This window comes from Doryrhamphus excisus, chromosome 3 (genome assembly GCF_030265055.1).
Source record: "Doryrhamphus excisus isolate RoL2022-K1 chromosome 3, RoL_Dexc_1.0, whole genome shotgun sequence".
In the NCBI taxonomy this organism is placed as follows: domain Eukaryota; kingdom Metazoa; phylum Chordata; class Actinopteri; order Syngnathiformes; family Syngnathidae; genus Doryrhamphus; species Doryrhamphus excisus.
Genome location: NC_080468.1, coordinates 14,408,155 through 14,430,575, shown reverse-complemented (window position 1 = coordinate 14,430,575; position 22,421 = coordinate 14,408,155). Strand labels below are relative to the sequence as shown.

Below are 22,421 nucleotides of genomic sequence, written 5' to 3'. Positions count from 1 at the left end.
TGAAGACCATCTGTCCTTTTCATTTCTCCAGTTAGAAGACCATGGACCTGAGCTTGAGAGACGCTCTGGGTGGGGGCGGCGGTGCCGTCCCGGGCGGGGCCCCTGCCGATGCTTTGCTGAAGAGGGACTTCATGAGTGCGTTGGAGAAAGAGAGCTACGACGACAAGGTGGGAGAGAAGATGTCCAAAAGTGACTACCGACCTTTACTGGACGGGAAGGACACCAAGAGCGGTGAGTCGCCACGGAAACCGGATGTTTGCACAAGCTGTTGATGTTTTTAACCATCGATGGCGGGCCTGGCGCTCCGTACCGGGGGGTGTCCAAACGTTTTCTTGAATATCGTAATAGAAGTACTTCCAAATTCAATATGTTAGATTTTGGTGTATCAGCTTGGCCGTCAAGCATGAATGATTGACTAGCGGAATTCAACATCAGCATCCTCGCATACATGCCGTCCGAGTGAGGTCCTTACACACACACACACACACACACAGTGTCCTCGGCTGTCAGAAGGAATAAGTAAGATGGCTGTGTGAGTGTGCTGAGTTGAGCAGATACGCTGAAAGGTGATTGAAGCTTTTGTGCCACATCGTACCTGGAAGTCATGTTAGACTTGCTTTCTGTTTGTTTTGCTACGGAGCGTACCATGCTCGTGTAGTGAGGGGGTCTGCCGCCGAGCATATGAGGCAAACGGGCGAAGAAGTCCGTTTTGACACAGCAATGTTTTGCTTTGAATAAAACTATATTGGGTAATAACGGTGTAAAGTTGACTATAGGGGTGTTCTTATATGTCTGAAGGTCACTAATCATGTTAAAAACATATTTAGACGATGGTGAACAGCTTTTCTATGTCTTATATGTCTTATTTTATCTTACTGTGTCTACTATGTAGGGTAGTAGGAGTGTAAAGGTGACTGTAGGGGTGTTATGCCATGTCTAGAGGTCTCTAATCATGTTAAAAACACATTTTGAAGGTGGTGAAAGTTTTTTCTTTGATTTATATGTCTTATTTTTCTTATTATGTCAACTATATAGACTAGTAGGGGTGTAAAGGTGACTATAGGGGTGCCATTTCATTTCTAGAGTCTGAGAAAACATGTTTTCTCGGACTTATATGTCTTATTTTCTTTTATTTTGTGAACACATTTAGAAGGTGGTAAACAGGGTTTCATGGACTAATATTTCTTATTTTCTCTTATGATGTCAACTGTATTTGGTAATAGGAGTGTAAAGGTGACTATAGGGGTGTTATACCATGTCTAGAGGTCTCTAATCATGTTAAAAACAAATTTAGAAGGTGGCAAACGTGTTTTCTTGGACTTATATGTCTTATTTTCTCTTATTATGTCAACTGTATTGGGTAATAGGAGTATAAAGGTGACTATAGGGGTGTTATTTCATTTCTAGAGGTCTCTAATCATGTTAAAACACATTTAGACAGGGTTTCTTGGACTTATATGTTTTATTTTCTCTTATTATGTCAACTTTATAGGGTAGCAGGAGTGAAAAGGTGACTATAGGGGTGTTATACCATGTCTAAAGGTCTCTAATCATGTTAAAAACAAATTTAGAAGGTGGTAAACGTGTTTTCTTGGATTTATATGTCTTATTTTCTCTCATTATGTCAACTTTATCGGGTAGCAGGAGTGAAAAGGTGACTATATGGGTGTTATGCCATGTCTAGAGGTCTCTAATCATGTTAAAAACAGATTTAGAAGGTGGTAAACAGGGTTTCATGGACTTATATGTCTTATTATCTCTTATTATGTCAACTGTATTGGGTAATAGGAGTGTAAAGGTGACTATAGGGGTGTTATGCCATGTCTAAAGATCTCTAATCATGTTAAAAACAAATTTAGAAGGTGGCAAACGTGTTTTCTTGGATTTATATGTCTTATTTTCTCTTATTATGTCAACTACATAGGCTAGTAGGAGTGTAAATGTGACTATAGGGGTTCTATTTCATTTCTAGAGGTCTCTAATCATGTTAAAAACAAATTTAGAAGGTGGTAAATATGTTTTCTTGGATTTATATGTCTTATTTTCTCTTATTATGTCAACTATATAGGGTAGCAGGAGTGAAAAGGTGACCATAGGGGTGTTATACCATGTGTAAAGGTCTCTAATCATGTTAAAAACACATTTAGAAGGTGGTAAAAGTTTTTTCTTGAACGTATATGTTTTATTTTCTTTTATTATGTCAACTACATAGGGTAGTATGAGTGTAATTGTGACTATAGGGGTGTTATTTCATTTCTAAAGGTCTCTAATCATGTTAAAAACAGATTTAGAAGGTGGTAAACATGGTTTCTTGGACTTATATGTCTTATTTTCTCTTATTATGTCAACTGTATTGGGTAATAGGAGTGTAAAGGTGACTATTGGGGTGCTATTTCATTTCTAGAGGTCTCTAATCATGTTAAAAACACATTTAGAAGGTGGTAAACATGTTTTCTTGGACTTATATGTCTTATTTTCTTTTATTATGTGAACTATATAGGGTAGTAGGAGTGTAACGGTGACTATAGGGGTGTTATTTCATTTGTAGAGGTCTCTATCATGTTAAAAAGCATATTTGGAAAGCTTGCAAACAGGTATTTTTATGGTCTAACGACAAAAGTTTTCTATGAAACCAATTAACCACCGTAAACAAGGCACGACTGCAACGACGCCAGCCAAGGTTCCTCGGCATAAATGATGATGAGCTGGTGCGTGAAGGCAGCACAGCTGGACATCAGTCGTGCCTCTGAGGACTGCAGTCAGTGTCAAGCCTCAAGGTCAAACTCTTTTTTTTTAAAACCAAACTGTACTTCTGCATCAGTAAACTGAAAGCTCTCTCCGCCAGTGGGGTGGGGGTGGGGGGGTGGGTGGTTAAGTGATGTGCTTTCAAGTTGCCATCAAGTCCTGCAGGATTTCATAAGAGGCTAAACTGACCTTAAGATCAAACAAGTAACTCAGGTTCAGCTGGTTGTGTAGACCAGGACTACTATGGGATGTAGATGCCCCCACATAGTGCTACTAATTACCATGTTGACCCTATTGACCCGTGTCGGTGGCCATTATGCATCTCATACGATCATGATGCTATCTTTTACCATTCAAGTGTCCACACACACACATGTGATGATTCTCCAAGATACTGTGGCCAAAAGCGAGTGTGGCTCAAGGAAGCACAGATGCTGTCGTGCTCTGACGGTGTAACCATGGTGATAAAGCCGACAGCGACATGTTTTGCCCGCTTGCATCATTGTCAAACACGCCCAGATACTCCTAAGACGAGAGAGACAGTAATAGAGAGAGAGACTTCCTGGCTGGTGGAGCCACTTAAGTGAAACGTTAGAGTGATTATGTTTTTGCGAGTGTTTGTCTGTTTGTGTTCAAAATAACTTATAAAGTCCTGAATGGATTTGGATGAAATTTTCAGGACATGGAATAACTGATTCAATTTTGCGGGTGATCCGGATCACCGTCTGGATCCAGGAATGTTTTAAAGGATTCGTTAACATTGCAACATTTTCACAGTGTTACACACAATGTTAACACCTAGCATGATATTGCTACATTAAGTGTTAATATAAGTGTCTACCCATAAAAATGCTACTATGCTAACATTAACATGCCAGCAATGCTAACATGCTAATGTTAACATAGTAGCATGCTAACATTAGCGAGGTCAAATTTTTATTTTTATTATGCTAGGTGTTAGCATTTTCAAGAATGCTAACTTAGGGATTATCATGCTAATGTTAACATGCTAATGTAATTATACTAATATTTTTATAATTTTGCGCTATATGCTAGATGTTAGCATGCTAACATTAGCAAGGTCTAATTTTTAGTCATTTTCATAAAAGGACTCTTATGCTAGGTGTTAGCATTTTCAAGAATGTTAACTTAGTGATTATCATGCTAATGTTAACATGCTAACGTAATTATACTAATATTTTTATAATTTTGCGCTGTATGCTAGATGTTAGCATGCTAACATTAGCAAAGTCTAATTTTTAGTCATTTTCATAAAAAGACTGTTATGGTAGGTGTTAGCATTTCTAAGAATGTTAACTTAGGGATTATCATGCTAATGTTAACATGCTAACATAATTATACTAATATTTTTATAATTTTGCGCTATATGCTAGATGTTAGCATGTTAACATGAGCATGGTCTAATTTTTAGTCATTTTCATAAAAAGACTATTATGCTAGGTGTTAGCATTTTGAAGAATGTTAACTTAGTGATTATCATGCTAATGTTAACATGCTAACGTAATTATACTAATATTTTTATAATTTTGTGCTATACGCTAGATGTTAGCATGCTAACATTAGCAAGGTCTAATTTTTGGTCATTCTCATAAAAAGACTGTTATGGTAGGTGTTAGCATTTTCAAGAATGGTAACTTAGTGATTATCATGCTAATGTTAACATGCTAACGTAATTATACTAATATTTTTTATAATTTTGCGCTGTATGCTAGATGTTAGCATGCTAACATTAGCATGGTCTAGTTTTTAGTCATTTTCATAAAAAGACTATTATGCTAGGTGTTAGTATTTTCAAGAATGTTAACTTAGTGATTATCATGCTAATGTTAACATGCTAACATAATTATACTAACATTTTTATAATTTTGCTATTTTATAATGATGCTAACATTAGCATCTTAGCATTCTTCAAGTCTTCCGAAAATGGCAAATTTGTTTTGTTTGTGTCTTAATATTGTGACTTTAAAATAGCATGTGTTTTTCTAATATTTCAACACATAATATTACAAGCTTATTCATGTAAAACTGCCCTTTTTTCATAATATTTTACTTTATTGTTCAGTTTGTGACTATGTGGGCTGATAAAAAAAAGCAAACGGCTCCCCGGGCCGCACTTTGGATACACCTGGATTGGCCTAAATCTGCTTTTGATGGGGGTGTATTCTATCTGTTGAAATGACGTGAAGTGTTATCCTTCATGATGATGACGTGTGTTTTTATTCCTTCAGGGTCTGGGATGATGTCATCCGTGATGCAAACGGACGGACGTCAAAACCCACCCGGCCAGCCGGCCTTCACCTCCGATTACCTGTCGGGTGAGTCTGGGAATGAGTATGAAAGTGACTATAGGGGTGTTATGTCATGTCTAGAGGGCTCTAATCATGTTAAAAAGTGTATTTACAAGGTTGTAAACAGGTTTTCTATGTTGTATTTTCTGTTATCTCTAGTATATTGGGTAATAGGAGTGTAAAGGTGACTATGGGGTGATACCTTTTGTTATGTGTCTTGCTTTGCTAGGTCCGATGGTGGGAGGAATGACGGACCAGTGGGGACAGAACAAGACCAAGGACAGCAGCATGCCTGACTCGTTTCTAGGTTCTCTTCTATTTTTGTTTTATCTATTATCTGAAACTTTGGCACGGTATTACACCAGAATACAACATCTATAGGTGTAATGCACATTTGACCCACTAGGTGGCACTCAAGTATCAACCACATTAGCTTGGCAAACTCATACTTCTACATGACAGTTTATCCACATGTTTATGAATGAATTCAGCATCTGCTTTCTCCGTCAGCAGGATTCCCTCCATCCGGACTGAGCGGGACTACGGGTTCGGGCATGCCGCCATTCCAAAGTGGTGTAAACGCCACTCTTGGCCAGTCTGGGATGGGCAAAGCTCTGGACTCTCAGAAGGGTTTGGGTCTGATTGGATCTGATCCCCAAAGCATCAGTAATCCCGGTGGGAACAACCCCTTCAAAACCAGTGAACCCTTTTCTTCTGGTGGTACTGGGATCCACACTTTGGAGCACAGTCCAGGTAAGAGAACGGGCTTGGTTGCATGCGTTATTGCTGGGGTGTGAAACATATATGAAACCTTTCCTAGATGAACGTTCTTCTTCATTCTTCTTCTACCAACGGCAGAGCGAGAGTGTGGCTGATGACATGACCACAAGTTTACTCCTATCTTTAGATTCCCCGCACCTTTTCATTTATTCATTGGAGTTACACAACTCACTGCTTCCTGTACTTTCCTGTTAGAGGGCGCTAGTTATCTCTACAAATAAAATACCACAACATGGCATGATGGTGGGCCACTGGAAGTACCCTTGGCCATAATACCCAACCCCCAGCCCTTTGACTACGCTGAGGGTAAAAAAAAACACCACAGTAATCCCTTCTGGCATGTTTTTGTCGTTTTTGTAGCACGGAAAACCCGTTTACCACCTTCTAAATACACTTTTTAACATTATTAGAGCCCTCTAGACATGGCACAACACCCCTATAGTCACAGTTACACTTCTATCACCCAATATAGTAGATATAATAACAGAAAATAAGACCTAGAAAACCTGTTTACCACCTTCTAAATACACTTTCAAACATAAGTAGAGCCCTCTAGACATGGCATAACACCCCTATAGTCACAGTTACACTTCTATTACCCCATATAGTAGATATAATAACAGAAAATAAGACCTAGAAAACCTGTTTACCACTTTCTAAATACACTTTCAAACATGATTAGAGCCCTCTAGACATGAAATAACACCCCTATAGTCACAGTTACACTTCTATCACCCAATATAGTAGATATAATAACAGAAAATAAGACCTAGAAAACCTGTTTACCACCTTCTAAATACACTTTCAAACATAAGTAGAGCCCTCTAGACATGGCATAACACCCCTATAGTCACAGTTACACTTCTATTACCCCATATAGTAGATATAATAACAGAAAATAAGACACAGAAAACCTGTTTACCGCCTTTTAAATGCACTTTCAAACATGATTAGAGCCCTCTAGACATGGCATAACACCCCTATAGTCACAGTTACACTTCTATCACTCAATATAGTAGATATAATAACAGAAAATAAGACATAGAAAACCTGTTTACCGCCTTTTAAATACACTTTCAAACATGATTAGAGCCCTCTAGACATGAAATAACACCCCTATAGTCACAGTTACACTTCTATCACTCAATATAGTAGATATAATAACAGAAAATAAGACATAGAAAACCTGTTTACCGCCTTTTAAATACACTTTCAAACATGATTAGAGCCCTCTAGACATGAAATAACACCCCTATAGTCACAGTTACACTTCTATCACCCAATATAGTAGATATAATAACAGAAATTAAGACCTACAAAACCTGTTTACCACCTTTTAAATACACTTTCAAACATGATTAGAGCCCTCTAGACATGGCATAACACCCCTATAGTCACCTTTACACTCCTGTCACCCATCAGAGTAGACATAATGGGAGTAAATGAGACATAAGTAAGACTTGTGCTGTAAAAGTCTTCCCTAGGGTCATGGTTCCCAAGCAGTGGTACGTGCACCTCTGGCTGTACATGAGCAAAGTACAGGGGGTTACATGGGAAGATTAAATTATCGTAAATTACGGTCTAAGCACGTGGATGCGTCCTTGGCCGTGAAGATGCTGTTCCAGTTAGAATCATCACGTCATGCCGCCATGTTTGCCCTTCATGCATGTCAGGTGCTGTGCCACCATGAAGACGTGCATCCGCTAAACACCCTATCACCTTGTAGCGCTGGACTTGGTGGGAGGGGCATGTTGCTCAGAGACAACAGCCATCAATGGATTCTATCTGTATGTGTTATGCTCCTCATCCTGTCAGAGGGCTTTGGTGTATAGAAATGAAAAGAGATATTGGATATGCTATGCTATGAATCGCATGTGTTTTGTTGTTTATGTTTCATGTGTTTGTATGTTGATGTATGTGGCAATGCGAGCATGCGTTTCTCAGTGTGTATGCACCATGCACGCCCTGCATTGTTGCGGACTTTATGTCTCCACCATCCCAACCTCAATCCAGCAATCCATCAGTAAGCAGTCCAGTCAGTAAATACCTAATAGCAGCTCCTAAAATTATACAACTTTATGATTGAAATGAGTAAAATATCTTTATTTCCTATGTGTTATGTTTACATTAATAACATTTCTACACTAATTCCCCAAATTATTAGGAAATTGGTCCCTTGCAACTCTGCTCTTTAAATGTAATATTTTGTTTTCAAAGTACACCAGTATCATGGCTGAATACGAGCTATTATCGGTCCAAAAATACACATGTTGAAGCCAATTTTATATTCCTAAATATTTTATGGTATAATAGCCACTGCAGGAAGTACTATATTGGGTAATAGGAGTGTAAAGGTGACTATAGGGGTGCTATATAATAACAGGGTTTCTTGTATTTATATGTCTTATTTTCTGTTATTATGTCAACTATACTCGGTAGTTGGAGTGTAAAGTTGACTATAGGGGTGCTATAGGGGTCAAGATGGCTCTAATCATCATAGAAGGTGTGTTTAGAATTTGGTAAACAGGTGTTGTATGTCTTATATGTCTTATTTTCTGTTATTATGTCAACTATACTGGGGAGTTGGAGTGTAAAGTTGACTATAGGGGTGTTATTTCATGTCTAGTGGTCTCTAAAAGTGCATCGATAAGGTGGTAAACGTGTTTTCTATGTCTTATATTTGTTATTATGTATACAATATTAGGTAATAAGATTGTAAAGTGACTATAGGGGTGTTATATCATGTCTAGTGGGCTCTAAAAGTGCATCTAGAAGGTGGAAAACATGTTTTGTATGTCTTATATTTGTTATTATTTCTACAATATTGAGTAATAGCATTGTAAAGTGACTCTAGGGGTGTTATTTCATGTCTAGTGGGCTCTAAAGGGCATCTAGAAGGTGGAAAACATGTTTTCTATGTCTTATGTCTGTTATTATGTATACAATATTAGGTAATAGGATTGTAAAGTGACTATAGGGGTGTTATTTCATGTCTAGTGGGCTCTAAAGTTTATCTAGAAGGTGGTAAACATGTTTTCTATGTCTCATATAGTTGTTGTTATGTCTACAATATTAGGTAATAGGATTGTAAAGTGACTATAGGGGTGTTATTTCATGTCTAATGGGCTCTAAGGTGCACCTAGAAGGTGGAAAACATGTTTTCTATGTCTTATATTTGTTATGATGTATACAATATTAGGTAATAGGATTGTAAAGTGACTATAGGGGTGTTATTTCATGTCTAGTGGGCTCTTAAGTGCATCTATAAGGTGGTAAACATGTTTTCTATGTCTTATATTTGTTATTATGTATACAATATTGGGCAATAGGATTGTAAAGTGACTATAGGGGTGTTATTTCATGTCTAGTGGGCTCTAAAGTTTATCTTGAAGGTGGCAAACATGTTTTCTATGTCTTATATTTGTTGTTATGTCTACAATATTAGGTAATAGGATTTAAAGTGACTATAGGGGTGTTATTTCATGTCTAGTGGGCTCTAAAAGTGCATCTATAAGGTGGTAAACATGTTTTCTATGTCTTATATTTGTTATTGTGTATACAATATTGGGCAATAGGATTGTAAAGTGACTATAGGGGTGTTATTTCATGTCTAGTGGGCTCTAAAAATGCATCTAGAAGGTGGCAAACATGTTTTCTATGTCTTACATGTGTTATTATGTCTACAATATTGGGTAATAGGATTGTAAAGTGACTATAGGAGTGTTATATCATGTCTAGTGGGCTCTAACAGTGCATCTAGAAGGTGGCAAACATGTTTTCTATGTCTTATATTTGTTATTATGTATACAATATTTGGTAATAGGATTGTAAAGTGACTATAGGGGTGTTATTTCATATCTAGTGGGCTCTAAAGTACATCTAGAAGGTGAAAAACATGTTTTCTATGTCTTATATTTGTTATTATGTCTACAATATTGGGCAATAGGATTGTAAAGTGACTATAGGGGTGTTATTTCATGTCTAGTGGGCTCTAAAAATGCATCTAGAAGGTGGCAAACATGTTTTCTATGTGTTATATTTGTTATTATGTGTATTCGGTAATGGATGGGTAACTGACTATAGGGGTGTTATGCCATGTCTAGAGGGCTCTAATTATGTTTGAAAGTGTATTTAGAAGGTGATAAACAGGTTTTCTAGCTCTTATTTTCTGTTATTATATCTACTATATTGGGTGATAGAAGTGTAACTGTGAGTATAGGGGTGTTATGCCATGTCTAGAGGGCTCTAAAAGTGCATCTAGAAGGTGGCAAACATGTTTTTTATGTCTTATATGTGTTATTATGTCTATAATTTTAAGTAATAGGATTGTAAAATGACTATAGGGGTGTTATATCATGTCTAGAGTGAAAAAGTGAATTTACCAGTTCGTAAACAAGCTCTAACTGCGTCAGTATTTAATTTATAGATGAGGAATCGTAATTAGCAGAAATTGACTGATCACTGTCGGGTGTGGAACCAATTACCCACCATGATGGAGGGATTACTGTACAGTAGAACCTCAGATATTGAACTTGATGTGACATTATGGAGCAGGAAAGAATTCCATAGTTGATATTTTCGGCATGATAACAGTGGAGGGAGCCGTGGAGTGACGGTTACCTCCGAAAGTAGACGCTCCGTCACTCCTATTTTACGAAAATGACGTTTCGGAAGAAGGCTTAATAAAAAAAAAATCAATTCACGTTCAGGTAGCTAATTTTTTAAGTATGCAAGTGGTTCCTCCTCTTATGAAAACTTCCCCCCTCGGCAGCTCCCATCCTCTCTCCCAGCGGCTCAGTGGATGACAGCAGCCCCGCCTCCTCCACGTCCGAACACCTCAGCCCCGAGCGTTCGGGGCCTGGCGGCTGCGAGGCTGGAAAGCAACAGCAGAGGCACAAGAAGAAGAAGAGGAAGGACCGTGACGAGGCGTACGGTTTCTCGAGTAGCCAGAAGAATGACGACCAGCACGGGGCGGCGTGGGTGGAGGAGGATGAGGAGGAGGACAACTGGGAGTGGGAGATCAGAGAGAGCGGAGCCGGGGGTCGGGTCAGAGGCAGGAAGGCGAAAAGCCGGGCGAGGCTACCGGAGGAGTGGGGCGCGCCCCAGCAGGCGGCGGCGAATTCCGGACCCTCAGAGTTCCCTTCTATGGATCCGCCCACAAGTTTCACCAATCATTCCCGTCACATTCCCAATTCCCAAAATAGCAAACCTCAGCCCATTCTTGACTCACCTGCCGGCAAGAGCGGCGTTCCTTTAGCGCTGATGATGGGGGACAACCTGAGTCCGATCTCCCAGACGTTCTCCTTTCTCGATTCGGTCCTCCAGACCCCACCGGGTTCCACTCCTGACTCGCAGAACCCCGCCCCGATCGCTACCACTCCCTGTCTCGCATCTGCGGAAACCCAGCGTCCCAAAACGGTCCTCAACGCCAACGCTAAGCCGTTCGTCCCCGGCGGTGGCGCCGCGGTTACTGACGCTGACGCTTCTAGGCCTCCGTCGTCAGACGCTTCGGCCACGCCCTCTTTCCCCACCGCCGCACCGGCAGCCCCTCCCTCTGTTCTTGCACACCCCAAGAAGCAGGAGTCCGCCTCGCCACTGCTCCCCCCACTGGAAGGTTGGTGAACTGCAGGATAACACCAGGCTAGTTCATACTTGGATAGCGGGAAGCTAACGTCTGCCTGTTTTTTTTTTTTTTTTGCATGTTTTATTTTTTTGATTGACGACTAGACTCCCCTTGGTGCTTGCTCTAAGTTTCTACAGTACTCATCAAAATATTAAGATTGGCAAGAACGTACATTTTGCACTGTTGGACTGATCTTTCAAGGCACACACATTATTATTAATAGTGTTCTATTGCTATATCAACATGGAAGCTACCAAAAGAAACATTAGACTCCCGTCTTGCTACCTTTTTGCATTCTTTCATTCATTCATTCATTTTCTAGGGTGCTGGAGCCTATCCCAGCTGTCTTCGGGCGAGAGGCGAGGGTACACCCTGGACTGGTCGCCAGCCAATCACAGGGCACATATAGACAAACAACCATTCACACTCACATTCATACCTATGGACAATTTGGAGTCGCTAATTAACCTAGCATGTTTTTTTTTGGAATGTGGGAGGAAAACCGGAGTACCCGGAGAAAACCCACGCAAGCACGGGGAGAACATGCAAACTCCACACAGAGATGGCCGAGGGTGGAATTGAACCCTGGTCTCCTCGCTGTGAAGTCTGCGTGCTAACCACACGACCGCCGTGCCGCCTTTTTGCGTTCTTTAGTAATCAGTAATTTAGTAACAAGCAGTAGAACATAGGTAAGTTTCAGGAAAATATCAGCTCCCAACTAAAGAAAAAGAGAAAAGCAGCTTTTTTGTGAAATTATATTATTGGACAGAACTCTGCACCTTTATTTGGTGGTAAACATGTTTTCCATGTCTTATATTTGTTATTATGTATACAATATTGGGCAATAGGATTGTAAAGGGACTATAGGGCTGTTATTTCATGTCTAGTGGGCTCTAAAAGTGCATCTATAAGATGGTAAACATGTTTTCTATGTCTTATATTTGTTATTATGTATACAATATTGGGCAATAGGATTGTAAAGGGACTATAGGGGTGTTATTTCATGTCTAGTGGTCTCTAAAAGTGCATCTATAAGGTGGTAAACATGTTTTCCATGTCTTATATTTGTTATTATGTATACAATATTGGGCAACAGGATTGTAAAGTGACTATAGGGGTGTTATTTCATGTCTAGTGGTCTCTAAAAGTGCATCTATAAGGTGGTAAACATGTTTTCTATGTCTTATATTTGTTATTATGTATTCAATATTGGGCAATAGGATTGTAAAGTGACTATAGGGGTGTTATTTCATGTTCCTGTGTCTTCACAGACAGCCAATGGGAGCATTTTTGGGTTCTACTGCTTAACGTTTTAGTTCCATGAGCCTTATTTTGAGAAGTGTGAAACCTTCAAGGTCTGCATAGAATCTTCTTAAGGTCCAACAGTGCAAAATGTACATTCTTTTAATGTTGGAACAGTGAGTTCAATTCCTTTATTTTTACACAAGACCACAAACATGAATAGTGTTAGCATCTTCTGGTTGAACTTTAGCTGCTCAGATCTTCTATGAAGCGTGGACAGGCTGCACGTTGTCCATGTGTCACTTTCTGCTGATGCTTTGGTCGGTCTATGGCGTGTTGTCTTCTACTAGACATGCAAGATGGTTGTAGTGCTTTTGAGCAATGTTTGTGCAATAAGTAGTTCTGCTTCATTTTCCATCTTCTCTCACGTTCCCGATTGATTGTTTGCCATTCGTAGACAGCTCCCTGGTTTTGTTGTTGTTTTCACCTCTAAATACGGTCGGCACAGGCATATTATTCATATCAACTTCACTCCTTGCTTTTTTTTATTTTCTATACATTTTTCATTATAATATTATTTTTTATATTTAAAAAAAGATTATATTAATAAAATAATATTTTAATATAATATTTTTAAATATATTTTCAATATTACTTGAAAATTATCTCATAATATTCTATATTTTCCTCAACTTAATTTTCCAGAAATGTCTCATATGTGACTTTTTAAAATAACAATATTTGGTTTTGTTGTTGTTTTCACCTCTAAATGCGGACGGCACAGGCATATTATTCATATCAACTTCACTCTTTGCTTTTTTTTATTTTCCAAATATTTTTATTATAATATTATTTTTTATATAATTTTTAAAAAAATATTATATTAATATAATAATATTTTATAATAATATTTTGTTAATATATTTTCAATATTATTTGAAAATCATCTCACAATATTCTATATTTTCCTCAACTTAATTTTCCAGAAATGTCTCATATGTGACTTTTTAAAATGACAATATTTCCTCCTCATAATATTAAGAGTTTATCGTCTGAAAATTTTGCCTTTTTTCGGGTTAGAATACGACTTACAGTACATCTTCATATTTTGACTTAATTCTCGTAAAATTGCAGTTGTTTGCATTTCTGCTGTTCCTCGTATTTACAACTTTATTCTTTATTATCGGAACATAATAACTTTTCATATGTCAAGAAAGCCCGTGTGTGAGTGTGAATGGTTGTTTGTCTATATGTGCCCTGTGATTGGCTGTCGAACAGTCCAGGGTGTACCCCGCCTCTCCCCCGCTTGAAGACAGCTGGGATAGGCTCCAGCCCTTCCCCGCTAATGAAGAAAACCCGTCAAATGTGGTTATTTTAAGGTTATTTTGATAACCATGTTTGTCTACCATAACATCAGCTGTTCCTCGGTACTGTCAATCTATGGCTCATCTTTCGGAATTTTTTTTTTCCTCGGTTGGTACCAGGAAAGGAGCTGAACGGAGCGATGAGTACTGAAACACCACCAACCGTCTTCTCCTGGATTCTCTTGCATTCACTCTTCTAATGCTTCCTACCTGATGACTCATCACACAGCAACTTAACACTCAGATGTTACATTTGTTAAAAATATAAACATATACCAATGCCTTTTTTATATGAAAGAAAACATTTCATTGGAGGAAAGTACTGTGGCACTGTGGAGGACCTGGATCTAAAAGTAAAAAGACGGAAGCTGACGTCACTGCAGCACACCATTAAATGTTGAGGGTTTTTTTTAAGTCATATTGGTACATGTCGGTATATTTCTATACAGTATACACCTTTTGGGTATTAAGTTGCTGTGTGATGAATTTAGTGCTGTTATGTTGTTATACTGGGTATATTTACAGACTTCCCAACGGGTTGACAAGCTTGTTGTGAGTGCCACTGATAGCTCCTGATAGAAAGAGCTACCGTTTACTCACTGTATAAGCCGCAGTGTTCAAAATTTCAAGTAAAGTAGCGGCTTGTACACCGGAATTTCTGGTAGTTTTCTCACATTGAAGAAATTGGAGGCAAAATAAACGCCTTACTAGTCAGGTTCATCACATTTACAATACTTTGTATGCCTACATGAATATTTATTCTTAACATTGTGTTTCTGTCCCTCCCTTCCCCTTGTCTCTCTCTTACTATGCTGCCAATGATGTAGCACCAGGTAAGTCACATTTCTATATATATATATCTATATATATCACATGTATTACGCACTTTACTTTTTGGAAAAAACATTAATAGAACATCTTGTACAATAATCATGTCACATATTGTGTAATATAGCACTCCTACTGGGGGTCCCAAAACCCCCAAAATCAACCAAACAGCTCCATTTCTCGAATAAGTGGACAAATGGAGTATATGGGGGGGCGGCACGGCGGTCTAGTGGTTAGCGCGCAGACCTCACAGCTAGGAGGGTTCAATTCCACCCTCGGGCATCTCTGTGTGGAGTTTGCATGTTCTCCCCGTGCATGCGTGGGTTTTCTCCGGGTACTCCGGTTTCCTCCCACATTCCAAAAACATGCTAGGTTAATTGGCGACTCCAAATTGTCCATAGGTATGAATGTGAGTGTGAATGGTTGTTTGTCTATATGTGCCCTGTGATTGGCTGGCGACCAGTCCAGGGTGTACCCCGCCTCTCGCCCGAAGACAGCTGGGATAGGCTCCAGCACCCCCCGCGACCCTCGTGAGGAAAAAGCGGTAGAAAATGAATGAATGAATGAATGAATGAATGAAGTATATGGGGATCTTGATGCGTGTCACTAGGTGGCAGTAATGACACAAAACATTGCTGAGACGTTACCTTAAAGTAACTTAAACCTACCTTAAAGGGCCCCTGACATGATTCATCAAAATATTCAAAGAATAATTGAAAGATAAGCAACTTTAGAGTCATTGACATTTTCTGTGGTCATTTGAAGGCACCAATCCATGACTTAAAGCTTAAGTCAACATTCTAAAAGTTCTTTATTTCATCTCCAAATATTTATTCCTCCTCCAAAACTATTGACTCATGGCTAAAATATTGGCTATGATTGCTATCAACATTATCTGCCTTGTACATCACTATGTTGTGTACCTTTATGGCATCGCCTCTGGAAATTAGCTAGCTAGCTCGTCATGGCTAGCCCCATCAACTATAAATGTAACATAAGTCCAAATAATATATAACATATTTAAACAAAGTTAATGAATCATATCAGGGAGCCCAAGCAGGAAATGTTGCATCTGTGTTTTTAACTCTTTGGCGTCATCGTGAGGCTGCAAGCTGAACTGCAGCTCCTATTCATGATGGTAGCTGTAGTCCATGGCAGACACCTTTGGTGTTGTTTGCAGGAGGAAAATGCTGACGTGTGCCCGCCAAACTCATAAACGTTGGAGGTTACTGCTCCGGGAAGTCTGGATGATGTAGTAGAGTGTACTTCTACTTTTTACTTTTACTTTCCTGTATCATGTGCTAGTACAAGGAGGTGACGAGAGAGTCTTAGGATGTGGAAAACATGTAGATGTTTTCACCATCAGATGTGATGGGTCACACCAGGGAATAATAATAATAATAATAATAATAATAATAATAATAATAATAATAATAATAATAATAATAATAATAATAATGTCTACTTCAAGAACTTGTTTATTTATTACAATTCTGAAGTCTAAAATAAAAATATATAATATTGCGTAGACAGAAAGACCATCAGCATCAGACCATCAGGTTTATTGACAATCAGCAAATGCTTAATATTTTGGCTTGTATTATTTATTATTTATTATTTATTATTTATTATTTATTATTTATTATTTATTATTTATTATTTATTATTTATTATTTATTGTTTATTATTTATTATTTATTATTTATTATTTATTATTTATTATTTATTATTTATTATTTATTATTCAAGTCTATGCTCTTAAAATCTTCATAATATTATTAATTTAAATACAATTCTGAAGTCTAAAATAAAAATATATAATATTGCGTAGACAGAAAGACCATCAACATCAGACCATCAGGTTTATTGACCATTAATAACCATAATATTTTGCCTTGTTTTGTTTATTTTTCTATTATTTATTATTATTTATTTTGTTATTATTTTTTGAATTTTGAATTTATTATTTTGTTTATTTTTATTTTTATTTTTATTTTTATTTTTATTTTTATTTTTATTTTTATTTTTATTTTTATTTTTATTTTTATTTTTATTTTTATTTTTATTTTTATTTTTATTTTTATTTTTATTTTTATTTTTTTAAATTCAAGTCTATGCTCTTAAAATCTTCATAATATTATTAATTTAAATACAATTCTGAAGTCTAAAATAAAAATATATAATATTGCATAGACAGAAAGACCACTTTGATGCATTTGGTCCCTTTAAGAAGACTTCCTGTCTGTCTGGAGGAAATCAGACACGCGTGCACATGTCAGCATCATTGATTGTGCGCCATCCGTACTCGGATACATACTGTACGTGTTTACGTTCCTGAACGTCTCACATGTCCGCCGTGTCTCCTTGGTTTGGTTGACATCATGTCTTCCTGTGTCCGCCCACATCCTCTGCATGTCCGCCACAACGTAATCATCAGCGCATCTGCACTGCAGGGGTGGGGCGGGCAATTGAGGGTGTTGGTGAGGAAAGGGGAGGCGTTGCCAGGGAGACGTGGGAGGCAGTTGCCATAGTAACTAAGCCATGCAATCGGCAAGTGAGGGGATGGAGGACTATAGAGAAGGAGCGGACCGGGGTTTGACATTCAGTGAGGCTGAAGATTAAAAATAGAAGCGCTGTGACAAGATCCCCGGCCCTCTGCCCCCCCCCCCCCCAGCACCACCCACCCCCACCCTTCCTTTCTCCTCGCCCAGCAGCGCCGGCTGGCATGCTGTCAGGTGTAGGATCCTCCCTCCCGTCTCCTTTTGGCTTCCATTTCTACAGCTGCTCAGGAATATGTGACCTTCAAACATTTGCAATGACCTCTGTGATTCCATCGGCGGAGAAAGACGCACAAATCTAATTTGGAGATAATAATATTTGTCCATATCAATATTTAATATCATCTATCTTCATAATGTTTTTTTTTATATTTGCCTCCATTTCAAGAAGAGAGGATTCCTACCTGGCAACCGTTAGGGTTAGCCTTTGGGGGTTAGATCAGGGGTTTAGGATTAAGGCGGTTAGGTTAGTTGGTTAAATTTAGGTTTTCCGGGTTGGGTTAGGATTAGGACTAGGAGGTTAGGGTTAGGGCTGAGGGTTAGGGTTAGTCTTTGGGGGTTGGGATTAGGGTTAGATCAGGGGGTTAGGATTAGGTGGTTAGGTTTAGGAGGTTTTCCGGGTCGGGTTAGGATTAGGGCTAGGAGGTTAGGAATTGGGTTCGGTGGTTAGGATTAGGAGGTTAGGGGTCAGGTTAGGTGGTTCAGGTTAGGAGGTGAGGTGGTTGGGGTTAGGTGGTTAGGTTTAGGGTAAGGAGGTTAGTGGTTGGGTTAGGGAATTAAGATTAGGGTTGAGGTTGGATTGCTCTGGGGGTTAGGGTGTTAGGATTAGGGCTGAGGGTTAGGGTTAGTCTTTGGGGGTTGGGATTAGGGTTAGATCAGGGGGTTAGGATTAGGTGGTTAGGTTTAAGGTTAGGAGGTTAGAGTTAGGTGGTTAGATTTAGGTTTAGGAGGTTTTCTGGGTCGGGTTAGGATTAGGGCTGAGGGTTAGGGTTAGTCTTTGGGGGTTGTGATTAGTGTTAGATCAGGGGGTTAGGATGAGGTGGTTAGGTTTAAGGCTAGGGTTAGGTGGTTAGATTTAGGAGGTTTTCCGGGTCAGGTTAGGATTAGGGCTAGGAGGTTAGGAATTGGGTGGTTAGGATTAGGATTAGGAGGTTAGTGGTCAGGTTAGGTGGTTCAGGTTAGGAGGTGAGGTGGTTGGGGTTAGGTGGATAGGATTAGGGTAAGGAGGTTAGTGGTTGGGTTAGGGAATTAAGATTAGGGTTGAGGTTGGATTGCTCTGGGGGTTAGGGTGTTAGGATTAGGGCTGAGGGTTTGGGTTAGTCTTTGGGGGTTGGAATTAGGGTTAGATCAGGGGATTAGGATTAGGTGGTTAGGTTTAAGCTTAGGTGGTTAGATTTAGGTTTAGGGGGTTTTCCAGGTCGGGTTAGGATTAGGGCTAGGAGGTTAGGAATTGGGTTCGGTGGTTAGGGGTCAGATTAGGTGGTTCGGGTTAGGAGGTGAGGTGGTTGGGGTTATGGGATTAATATTAGGGTTGAGGTTAGATTGCGCTGGGGGTTAGGGTGTTCGGATTAGGGCTGAGGGTTTGGGTTAGTCTTAGTCTTCCTTGGGCATCTGGCAACTTGAGAGGCTCCCAATTGTCTGGAAAAAAATAACCCCCCCCCCTCGCCCGTTAAAACATACTGTAACTGAAATGAATTGAGAAAAGGTTATAAAGCCATTTCTAAATTTAGGACTCCAGCCGACCATTGTGAGAGCCATTATCCACAAATGTCCAAAAAACGGTGGTGAACCTACCAAAATGACCCCAAGAGAGGTCACAAAAGACACCACATCATCCAAAAAAAAAGTGCCGGCCATAAGACATCAGGAAGGAAAGCTTAAATGTTGGTTTAGTAGTGGTTACATAGGTTCATTCCTACTCCTAGTGTAAATGGCTGTCTGTGTTATTGACTGGCGACCAGTCAACAGCGTGTTGCCTGAAGGGTAGTAGGGACAGGCTCCGCCTTCTTGTGACCCTGAACAGCAGAAAGCAGCATGGAAAAACGGATGGATGGATGAGACATGGTAGCAACGTTAAATGTGACTGACTGAGAGTCTGTCCGGGTTGTACCCAGCCTGCCCCCCCCACATCAGATTACAATTGAATGCATCACATAATCAGTTCACAGTTCCACATTCCTCCATCTGGTACTTTTACAATCAGTAACTGTTACATTTGTTCACTTCCTGCTTTCCTAATATAATTTAAGTAATTTTTATTTTATTTTTTTTAATTTAATAAAAAAATTGTTTTTCATTTTTTTGTAATTTATTTTTTTTTAAATTTTTTAATGGTTTTATTTGATTTGAACATGCATCAAATTACAATTGAATGCATCACATAATCAGTTCCCAGTTCCACATGTCCAAAAGGAGTAGGAAGAAGCAAAGCTTATTAAATCCTACCCCTCCATCTGGTACTTTTACAATCAGTAACTGTTACATTTGTTCACTTCCTGCTTTCCTAATGTAGTTTAAGTTTTTATTTATTTATTTATTTATTTTTTTAAAACTTTGGTCACGTACTGAGTCCGTCCGGGTTGTACCCAGCCTGCACCCCCCCCCCCCCACATCAGATTACAATTGAATGCATCACATAATCAGTTCACAGTTCCATCTGGTACTTTTACAATCAGTAACTGTTACATTTGTTCACTTCCTGCTTTCCTAATATGATTTAAGTTATTTTTATTTTTTTTTTTATTTTAATTGATATGACCATACAATGACATAATGGGTACCATAATAATCTTTGAAATACAATGAAAGCTTACCTGTTTTCATAATAAATTACACATGACTTACAGGCACATAGACTCCAAGAAAGCACCCCCTGTAAGAAAAAATCATCTGGTATCATTCTCTTATTTAATTTGCGTCCCTAACTGCGTCACACAAGCCTCAACGCGGTGAATGACCAAGCAGCCAATCAGGCTCATATATCGGGTCAACGCCGGGGCTGCCGTCTGCCAGCTGAGCCGCTGTGACAGCCATTGATGTACGTCTCGTGTTGGATGTAAGAAAAAATCCAGCCAATCCGATGAAGGAATATTCCTGCTTGTCATGTGACTGTGTGATGTCAAGGAGAGAGAGAGAGAGAGAGAGAGAGAGAGAGCAAGGTGTAATTTAGCCCGCACAGCTGATGTGTGCAGCGCTCAGACCGAAAACAGAGACGACGCGGTCGCCATGCGTATTTCCGTCGCATGCACGCATGCACTTTGTGCACACATAAACAACTCCAAGGCATCACTTTAAGGACTGGATGTATTTCTTTCTTTAAGTGCCTTTGAGCAAAGGACATTTCTCCCTCCAGGAAAGGAGCTCAATGACCGTTTTTGGATACCAAAACAACCGAGATAAAACGGAATAAACGGAGTTAAAAAAAAAAAAAGCAAAAAAGACGACGGGAAAATGTCCTTCCTGTCTGGCTCACAGTGGCAGCAGCCTAGCGTTATCGTCGCTAGCAACGGGTGCAGACAACCTTCCAGTGGGCAGCAACCTGCAAATGCCCCCTCATCCTCCGCCTCGTTTGACCCAGCCAAGGTGGCCCCCGGTGGGGCGTTTGCTGCCATCCCGGAAACGGTGTTCAAAGTGACTTTATCTGAAGGTGAGCCGAGATCAGGGTGTGGAAGAACATCCCCAGGAACCCTGGGTCTAAAGCCGCCCATTCTGATGGTACACGATGACGAGTCGACGGGTGGCAACCAATCGGAAAAAACGACGGGGATTTCGCTGGGGAGCGCGGGTCAAAGTCCCAACAGCCCACTTTCTTCCCACTCATCCACGTCGTCTCCTTCCATTTCACCCGGGAAACCATTTCCGAACTCAACACAGGAACTGAAGCCTGCGTCAACAACCGGCGTGGACCCGAATCTTCAGCAACTGAAACCAAACTCCGCTTTTCCGAGCAGAGTTCAACATTCCCAAGTGGTTCCTCCGAAGCAGGACACAACATTTAAGGACGATCTTTACCATTCCGTTAAGGGAAGTCCCACTTCGGAGATCAGAGAAAGCCTGATTGAAGATACAAGACCCGAGTCACCTTCCGGAAGGCAAAATCGGAATGTTGTTGCTCCTACAGTCGGAAATCTAACAGGAAGTAAAATGGCAGTACCTCTTTTGGATGACAGATTGTCGGAAAATGGAAATTCGAAACGGAAAAATGTTCCACCTGGCAATGGCATCACAGACAGTAAGGATCAAATGTCACAGGATTCCGATGGAAAAGTGGGATTAAGCGTGAATGTAAACCAGGAGAGAAGAAATATCCAAGCCAACGAACTTCCGCCGCGAAGTTTAGTCAGACGGGCGATGTCGGACTGCTCTCACCTGTCTGTCCCCACATTAAACGCCGTGATGTACCCCAACAGTTTGGGAATCTCGTCCAGGAGGATGCCTAACCTGGAAACGGCATGTCCGACCAGGGTGCCCTACCCACACGGCGCCATCCGACGCTCGCTCACAGTCACGGATGGCACAGAAGCCTCCGCCGCCATGGCCTCCATGTTATCGTCTCCGTTAATGCCGTCATCCCCGCCGCCTAGGAGGCATCCTGGCGTCTGTGAAACCAACCTTTTAATTTCCGTTCCAACCCCAGCAGGTATGGAGGGCTACCAATGGGGAAGACATCTTTCTTTGTAGTTCATTGTCCCGGCGACCTCGGTTGCTAAATGTCCACTGAAAAATGTTCCTTAGTAACTACTCTACTCACTAATTTATTAGTTCCTCAGTAACTACTCTAAATGTATGACTTTGTCATTAGTTCCTCAGTAACTTCTCTACTCGCCAGTTTATTAGTTCCTCAGTAACTATTCTAAATGTATGACTTTGTCATTAGTTCCTCAGTAACTACTCTAAATGTATGACTTTGTCATTAGTTCCTCAGTAACTTCTCTACTCGCCAGTTTATTAGTTCCTCAGTAACTATTCTAAA

At 39.8% G+C, this 22,421-nt stretch overlaps 1 protein-coding gene across 6 annotated transcripts in view; it reads left to right on the top strand.

Annotated features, from left to right (window-relative positions):
• LOC131125001 (microtubule-associated protein 4-like) overlaps positions 1 to 22,421 on the top strand; it is a 67,108-nt gene that overhangs the window by 10,700 nt on the left and 33,987 nt on the right. The window contains exons 2-5 of one of the 6 annotated variants that reach the window (XM_058066067.1): positions 32 to 231; positions 4,995 to 5,081; positions 5,284 to 5,361; positions 5,568 to 5,807. In XM_058066067.1, the coding sequence (XP_057922050.1) occupies positions 42 to 231; positions 4,995 to 5,081; positions 5,284 to 5,361; positions 5,568 to 5,807 (595 nt within the window). In that variant the 5' untranslated portion in view covers positions 32 to 41. Of the gene's footprint in view, positions 1 to 31; positions 232 to 4,994; positions 5,082 to 5,283; positions 5,362 to 5,567; positions 5,808 to 20,636; positions 22,089 to 22,421 lie in introns of those variants that run through there. The other 5 variants (XM_058066066.1, XM_058066065.1, XM_058066063.1 and 2 more) reach the window with 5 other exon arrangements.